This window comes from Primulina huaijiensis, chromosome 8, assembly GCF_012295235.1.
Source record: "Primulina huaijiensis isolate GDHJ02 chromosome 8, ASM1229523v2, whole genome shotgun sequence".
In the NCBI taxonomy this organism is placed as follows: Eukaryota; Viridiplantae; Streptophyta; class Magnoliopsida; order Lamiales; family Gesneriaceae; genus Primulina; species Primulina huaijiensis.
In genome coordinates this window covers 20,239,460-20,247,991 of record NC_133313.1, presented here as the reverse complement: position 1 = coordinate 20,247,991, position 8,532 = coordinate 20,239,460, and the positions used below count along the sequence as shown (strand labels likewise).

Here is an 8,532-nt window from a genome sequence, read left to right as displayed (position 1 = left end):
AAATACATGATTTTGAAGTACCATTATGAGGGAAGAATGTATTTAAATTCTTATATGACATGTCATTCGGATTTCTTGGATGATGTCCATAACCCTGAATTATTATGAAACAATATATTCTTAAGTGCCGAATTACGAGTTAAATTTGAATGTTTGTACTCTAGTTACGTCGCTACAAAACATAGATCATTATCTTGGATTATGTGATGACATTAGATTGATTGTGACAAGACTGAAAAACCATGTCTGTAATGAATAATTCTTACCGGAAGTAATGCAGCTAAAAAATTAATTATTTTAAGAATGTCGTTGATACTTCTGATCTAAGTCTTCTTTTCAAATTCCAAAGAAGACAATTTCTCCATAGATAATTAAAATAGAATCACAAATACAAATGTGTTATATTAACTATATTGATTCGAAAAATATTAAGTACATTATATGATTGATCATAAATAGAAAAAACGACACATCAACAATGAAAGACTCGTGCAATTTTTGGATCTATTTTCTTGAAAACATATTCTAATTTAAGGTGGGAAAATCCCTTACTTTCTCAAAGTCTTTCTAGAAATTACCTTTACACATCTTTTTCCACGTTCCATAATACTGTCATTATTTTAAAATAAAACGTTGTAATCACATGACAAAAAACAATTATAACAATGCATTATATTACATTTGCAAATTATAAAAACAAGTACACCAAGCACATGTAATTGCATAAAATATAAATATTTTTTGTAGTTAAAATTTATTTTTGTAAATTTGAATTTATTTATAATATTTGATTCTATGTTGGGATAATAAGACGATGATTAAAATCAATCACATAATCGAACAGAACCGGACCGGCAATCAAACCGAATCTTGAAAAACGGTTCAACCGGTCCGGTCGGATCGAAAAACTATTATATTATATAAAATAATAATATAATATAATATATTTTAAATTATACAGATTTTAAATGTGTATATAAATTATAAAAAAAGATACAATTATCCAAGTCAAAATCTAAACACATATAAANAAATTCGAAAAAACCCGGTTCAACCGGATTTCCGTTTCATATCCGGTTCGACCGGTTTTGACCGCTAAAACGAGTTTTTAAGGTGTTTCGGACCGGATCTGTGACTGGTTCTCGGTCAAACCGGCCTGTCTGTTCCGGTTCTGAAAACACTGGTTAAAATAAAGAGTTAGTGGAAAAAGAACGTGGGAGGTTTTTGAATGTATAATTACATTTTTTGCATCTTAATTGTTAAAATAGGTATGGTCACCTCAATTTTTGATGTGTTTATCCAAGTTTGTTGTGCAACATATGATCAATTTTGTTTATATTTTAAAGATAATAAATATGTGTTTATATTTGTATATGTCTAATTTTATATATTTTTTTTGTTAATGTATGACAATTAAATAAATATAAACTAAAGTAAAGCAAATGTAGATTTCTTTGTAATAAATTAATTTAGGAAACAATATATATAGCGTTTTTTAAAAAGACTAATCAAGTTTGATCTATTTGTGTTAAAAAACCTAAAAACAAATGAAAATAACTTTTGTTAATGTTAAATATGGGGAGAAAAAATGTTAGTATTGTATATATATCAAAAGCTATAATGAATGGGTTTACCGTTTATGTATAATAAGCAAGAAATTAACAACTAAACATGTTGGATAATAATTATTGTTTTTTTCCTTTAAATTTTTTTTTGAAAAAGGTCACCATTAGCAGTTATTATATTAGCATGGTTCATGTATTTTGCTAATTGTATGTGTCAGCAATCAAAATCCTGAAGTTGCTTTGACCAAGTGAAGATATATTCTAGCTTATCTATTCTACAAGTTCGATCAATGTTATTACTGTGAAGCTATGGTTAAGATACACATGATCTTCTTGTCTAGCCATTGGATAAAAATAAAAAGCACAAAATATTTTTATACATGATGGAGATAGTTATTGTTTTCTAAGTTTTAGTAATGGGCAAGTTTTATATATACATACTATTTTCTCTTGTACTTAAACGTTTATATTTCGAAAAATTTTAATGCATTATACTGTTTAAATAATTGTGTTTATAAGAAATTGGGTGTAAATTACGTTTAAAAATATACACATTACAAACAAAATCCAGAGTTAAACTTGGATGCAGTTAAATTATAGGCGCTTGAGAAGGACAGATAAACACTAAGGGACACGAAATGCGGAATACACTCTCGATTTTGAGAATCATGATTCGTTACGTTGGTATTTAATTATTTATTTAATTATAGACATGTATAAAATTGTATTTTCAAAATTTTGGTTTTATTGTGAGTATTAATAAATTCGAAAATACTAAATAATACATTATATTCAGAACTTTTAAGTCAATAAATATATTAAATTCAAAAATCCTATTCAAGGAATTCGGTATTAGGGCTAGAGTATCAATCAAATTCGGAAGAAAATAATAAAAATTATAAAAATAATAATATAAACCTTCGGTCCCCATTCAAGCAAATTTTTATGGTCATTTTATTCTGATCAATTACATATGTTGCATTAACGACTATTTGAAAATTTAACAACTTTTTTATTGAAATAATTAGATTGTCTCTTCGAATAAATTATTTTATTTGATCAGTTTGATTTAACCAAACTTTTGTACGCAATTGAGTGTTTCATTTGGATCAGGACTACAGATTTTGATGTAACGATTGTAAATTATATAATTAACAAACAAGGAGTATTTGATTGATTAAATTTATTTTGTTTCTGCTTATATTTCCATCTTCGAGTTTAAGCTCTTGTTGAAGCAACTCAAAGTTCCACATAATTGTGAAATTCAAAAGATTTCAATTTCGTTCGAATTAGAGTTTACGCGACAATTTCAAACTTAATTCCAGAACAACTGTTAAACGAAAAGCCAGTTCATGGATCAAATTCTTGACATATATTAAATCTCACAATCTGACACAAAATTCTAATGCTGTGTTGGATTCTCATATGGAAAAAAAAGGTACAAGGGGACAATGTTGTTCAACGTGGCGGAGGGACAAACGAGAATGAGAAGAGATGATGGCTTGCTGCACGTATCTCTTCCCACTGTACCTCGCTCATATTGGGTGTCTCCACCTAACGACGTAAGCCATGGTGAACTCCCCCACTTTCTCCACCTCCCCTCTCTTACCAGCCCTCAACACCAGATTGTTCTGACTGTATGAAAAGATGACATTCATGAGGATTAGGATGTCGCCTCCCTCAAAAGCATCGCACTTGTCTCCCCAAAATTGGAAGTGCACTGAAGCTGTTTCATGAGAATCAAGGGAGTGACGTGGAGGAGAAGGGAAAAGGTTGAAATCAGAGCAAGAACGCATAGTAAAAAAGAGATTCTTGATGAAGAACCAGAACTCTATATATGCTTTTTATACCTTTTATTTTATAAAATGAAGAAAAGGTGGAAACCGAATGGTGTAAGCGTCCTTTTTAGACAGTACAAACTCTTGTGTGTTGGAGAGAGTAAAGTAGGACACACGTGTTTTATCTTACCTGTAACCGTACCAAAACAGGCCCCTTTCAAATTTTTTGTGCTTTCATATATGTAGATATATAAGAAGAATTAATGTTACCAAATATAGTAAAGATATTAAAAAATTATTGAAAAATACAGGAAGATGTGGCTGGCCCATTGTTCATATCTCATTAACAATGCTGACCACATCCATCTATTAGCCTCAGCACACAAGGATATACAGTATACAGACCTTCCAACTAGGTGCTCACGGTAGAATACGTTTGGACCAAGTAGGCTATAATCTTCTTGTGCTCGCCAGTTTTCATCCCCGTGTTAGGATCAACAAGGTAAGGCACCTGCACAGAATTATACTGGACGAAATATATCATAGAGAAAATTTATTAATTTCACATGCACAGAATTATACCAGACAGAATATATTATGGTGAAAATTTATTAATTTCATGCATAAATCAAGGGGAAAGCACCTCCTATGCCATTAATTCTATTTATGGTCATTTAGTTCTTTTTAGAACGATCCCGGAGGAAGAGACTGAGGCAACGCCTCCTTCCGCTCCACGTTTTCAAGATGAAGTTCATAAATCTGTAGGTTCGCATTTTCAGATTGAGAATGCATAGTCAAAAAAGCAATCACGCCCTCACGTGTATAGCCTAGGACATACGAAAAATATAAAATTTCTTCTCAATCTCCTGATGTTGATCAGTACGTAAGGTTTACCATTTAGGTAACTTGCAGCATTTTCTGAGCCAGCACCAAAACAATTCTGAAGAGCGAATAAAGAACTGGGGAGTAATCATAGTCCCATGCACACCCTTGTATAAAGTCACCATAAACTGTCTATATCACAGCCCGGCAAGACCCATTGACTAAGTTTTTGGGCTATAACAAATTAATAATTTAGTTATATTCTTAGAAGAACCTAATGGCACATGCAGTATAAATAATATATAAGCTGACCTTATACGATCCAGACAGCTCCAAGAGTAACTGAGCTCGCCTTGACCCTTGACCTACATTCTGCAGTATATATGGAAGCTCCAATTCACAGAGCACCTCACGAACAATCCGTGCATACTGAAATTAAAATACATCAAACTGGTTACATTGAGACGTCAATAACCCAATCTCAGATATACAGCATGCACCATGCACTGTATTTAATTAATGTATTTACTTCCACTGGTGGTACTTGACGAATGATTAGTTGGTGGTACTTGACGAATGATTTAACTAATCAGGTTCGTTTGAAGAGCAACGGATATCGATCATTTGACGTGAGCTAGCAGAGTTCATAGCTACATGGATAGACAGTTAATAACAATAAACTATAAAAATTGGGAACGTACTGATTGAATTTATGATGTAAAGGTTTACCGGATTGTTTTCAAAGGAAAAGAGTTCCAATTTTTCAGGTGGTGGTTCTTTGGCAGAATTTTTCCACAGTGTCATTCCCCTGCCTGCTCGGAGCAGGGTGGGCATCCATCCTGTCAACAATGTGCTGCATTTCCATAGAAATCAGCTGCCATTTGATATATAATAGCTCAATGGGTCATAAAATAGAAGAGTTTTGTACTAACGTTTTCCTTGGTATAAAAAGCAGATAATTGTGAAGATAATGGAACATGCATGTGTGCAAGTGTGTACTTCGATTGTAACAAAAGGTCCCAATAGCCCTCATAATCCCAACTACTTTTTAATAATAACTTAATCGTGAGAAATGTAGGAACAAGATTAATATTTATATATAATATATGTACATATATATAAGATAAAACAAACAAAAAGCCATCTTTCCCACCAAGATCTGAGCCATAGCCAATAAAGTAGTAAACAAAATACCTCTCCAAAAGGCCAAATGATGGACTTCTTCCTCCACCATACTGACGAAATAAGTATTTTACGATGTCACCTGGAAAATCAATCATCATTCTCAGCCAAGGAATGTAAGATCAGGCGAGATTTTAAGGCATCAGCCTAACGAAATCTAATTGAGGAAAGTAGCTGCAATTTTTTGTTTTTATGAAACTCAAATCCTTCAATATTAGTTTACAATTTTTTTCTTTCTGAAGAAAACTTAATTCATCTTAGAAACTAGAAAATATACTCAATTACTAGTATATACAAACATAGAACACAAGTATATGCAAAATTACACCAGCCATAGCCATTGAGAGTACATGACTAGAATATCTATAATTCTTTTGGCTAGAAACTTCTGGCTTTACTTTAGTCAATTCATCGATAGCTTCCTTTTTAGGGAATTTCATTACTTACGGAAAGAGTATTCGACGGGAAAAGCGGTTTTGTACTTACTGCTTTCATACATTGAAATTCCAGTATTGAGATCTACAAGGAAAGGAAACCTGCAAGATAATATGAAATTCAAGTTAAGCAGTGAAAATATTCATAACTTCACTTCCCGGAAGAAAATAATATGAACTAAATTGTACATAAATGTATGACATTGGATCTTGGATGCCTAGAAACAGGCGATAAGATCATAAAGGAGACATGATAAATATTATATTAAAGATATTAGCCAAACATACTGTTCCCTGCCGCCAAGTTTTCTGACCATTTCCCTGTGTCGCATTGATCCTTTAGGACATGGGAAGATCTGCATAAATGATCAGCCATGTTGAAGAGTGGATCGTTTGTGGTCACATAAGACTTCAAATTCTTTAAATGACAAATATATCTCTTCTCAAGTTAATTAATGTATAATGAAATAATCACAAGATAAAGCAAACACACCAAAGTTGCAGTACCTCTACAGATAGGTCGAGTTCCGTTATGGCTTCTCGAACCCTCCTGCAGAAGGGACATGCCTCTGTCGACACGTCGTAAATATTAAGTAATCCGAATGCAAAAGCAACAAGAAATCAGATGTGGTGATTGATTTATCAATTGTTCCACAGGATTAGCGAGCAACTCAAATATAATAGAATAATACTGACAACAGTTCCCCATATGAAGATTAAGATAGCGCTTAGAAGATTAATACCACATGAAACATCAATAAATTATGTTGCTTGGCTCTCTACACAAGAATAACAGGAATTTACCGAATTCAAAGAGTTGCAGATACAGTGGCAGGTTTACTTTCTGTTGATCATTTAAGGCATCAGATAGTGATCTTGAACCCCATGGAAATCTTGCTAAAGTAGATAATGAAGATGTGGCCTCCTATTACCGAGAAACAGCATTGAGGCACACTGACAGAACTAAAATATCCAAAGAAACCTAAACCTCACAAATAAAAATCAACAAAGTATTATGCGATTTATGTCTCATCGTTTCTTGATTTATCAATTTACCAAAATTTTCATAAATTTGAGTCACTTGGATCTCACGAGATTCGTAGAGAATGTCACGAGATTCGTAGAGAATGTCCAACCAGGATTATCATGATCAAAATGAATCATGGATTTACCCAAGTTAATATCTTTTAAGTTTTAATAACTAAATTACTTTTGTCAATAACCAACTCATCTTGCTACAACACAAAATGAATCCAACAAATCAATAGAAATTCAAATTTATATAATGTATTTCTGTTACAACAAATATTAATTGATAGAAGAGAGAGAGGATGACTATGCCAGAACACATGTTAGTATCAATATTACATGTGAGTTATAAGCTAATAAAGGCTGAGCATCAAATGTAAGGGATGATATTGGTTTCTTCATTATGAACAAAGCACCAAAGTTATTTAACTTTTTGTATGGATACGAAGACACAGCAGCATAACTTTAAACTTGCTGCATACTATTCAAAATGACAACCGTATGCAAAACTCACATTTTTTAAAAATTTATCTCACAAAATGATTATGAATTTAGCTAGGAACGCAGTTTCGACGGGAAAAAAATGAAAAACGGTCATTAGTGCAATACCTCCACTAGAAAGTTTCTTTCTTTGGAGGGATCTCGAGCCTGCAAGAAGACCAAACTACAAGTATCACCTTCTGAAATTCAACACAAAGTAACAAATTTTAAACCTTGAACATTATATGTCTATATAAGTACAGAAAGTAGCCATGAATTCCCAAGGAATAAATAAACAAGTAATTGAAAATCTTCTTTATAACTTCACGAGTTGAATCAACGTACAGAGAATAATTTCAGTAAGGGGCAAAGGAGCGACAGAAAACTGGTTGAAGGGCCGCCGCCATTGCTAGCATCTTCTTTTTCTCCAGAAATCTGGGTTTCTTCTTCTTGATTTGAAAATTTTATTGCTTGAAATCTGTTTCTTTTGCAAGAAACCAGATTCTTACGGTGATTCCTATGTGGGATTGCATCTACTCGTACAAAAGGTGGAAAGCCGATGAAAATGGGAATCGGCGTGGAATGAGTAACTGAAATGTTGTAGAAACTCGAAGATGGGAACTGCATCTATATGGTCGTTGCTTGTTCGCAGAAGGCAAATAGCTAACACAGTGTGCGATAGAGTTGGATTTTGCATATCACCACCCGACCTCTAATCTTCTGAACGTGGAGATTATTGGCTTATGCGGCTAATTAATAATAAATTATAATTACTAAAAATGAATGTTACATTTAAATAATGTATTTATTAAAAATAATATAAATTAATGTGCCAAAAATAAAATATAATTGATCACTTACAACCTATGAGATTGTTAGACCGACATCATTTGATTTGTGAGATAAAACAAAATGGTTAGAGATATATGATATTGAGATGATAAATTAATATATTATGGATTAATCGAACACTTGATTGTGTTCGAGTCGGGTAGTTTAAATCTTAACATTTTTTCACCTAAACTTTCATTTCTTTTGAGTCGGATTTTCAATAAATTTAAACTAAAACAGTCATAACATTATGTCAGTTAATTTTTCATGAATTTCTTAGTTTGATTAATTTATTTTTTCCACAAATTGTCATCCTTGCGAGATTATAAAATCACACAACTTTAGATTTATGAAAAAAGTCGGGATTATTTTTAATTCAGAGATGAAATGATGTGTTTTTGTTGTTAATGG

At 32.3% G+C, this 8,532-nt stretch overlaps 1 protein-coding gene across 2 annotated transcripts; it reads right to left on the bottom strand.

Moving 5' to 3' along the window:
- Nucleotides 1-3,596: 3,596 nt before the first annotated feature.
- Nucleotides 3,597-8,015, bottom strand: LOC140983650 (uncharacterized). Of its 2 annotated transcripts, none has more exons than XM_073450785.1 (10): nt 7,636-8,015; nt 7,420-7,458; nt 6,586-6,706; nt 6,289-6,350; nt 6,070-6,137; nt 5,834-5,883; nt 5,360-5,429; nt 4,895-5,018; nt 4,478-4,594; nt 3,597-3,869 (listed from the first exon to the last, which is right to left on the bottom strand). In XM_073450785.1, exons 1-10 carry the CDS (start codon nt 7,915-7,917, stop codon nt 3,756-3,758), a joined length of 1,047 nt encoding a protein of 348 aa, XP_073306886.1. In that variant the 5' UTR covers nt 7,918-8,015; the 3' UTR covers nt 3,597-3,755. The 2 variants fall into 2 exon arrangements, with proteins under 2 accessions (XP_073306886.1, XP_073306888.1); XM_073450787.1 differs by having other exon boundaries at nt 3,602-3,854; nt 7,636-8,012.
- Between the last annotated feature and the right edge of the window lie 517 nt (nt 8,016-8,532).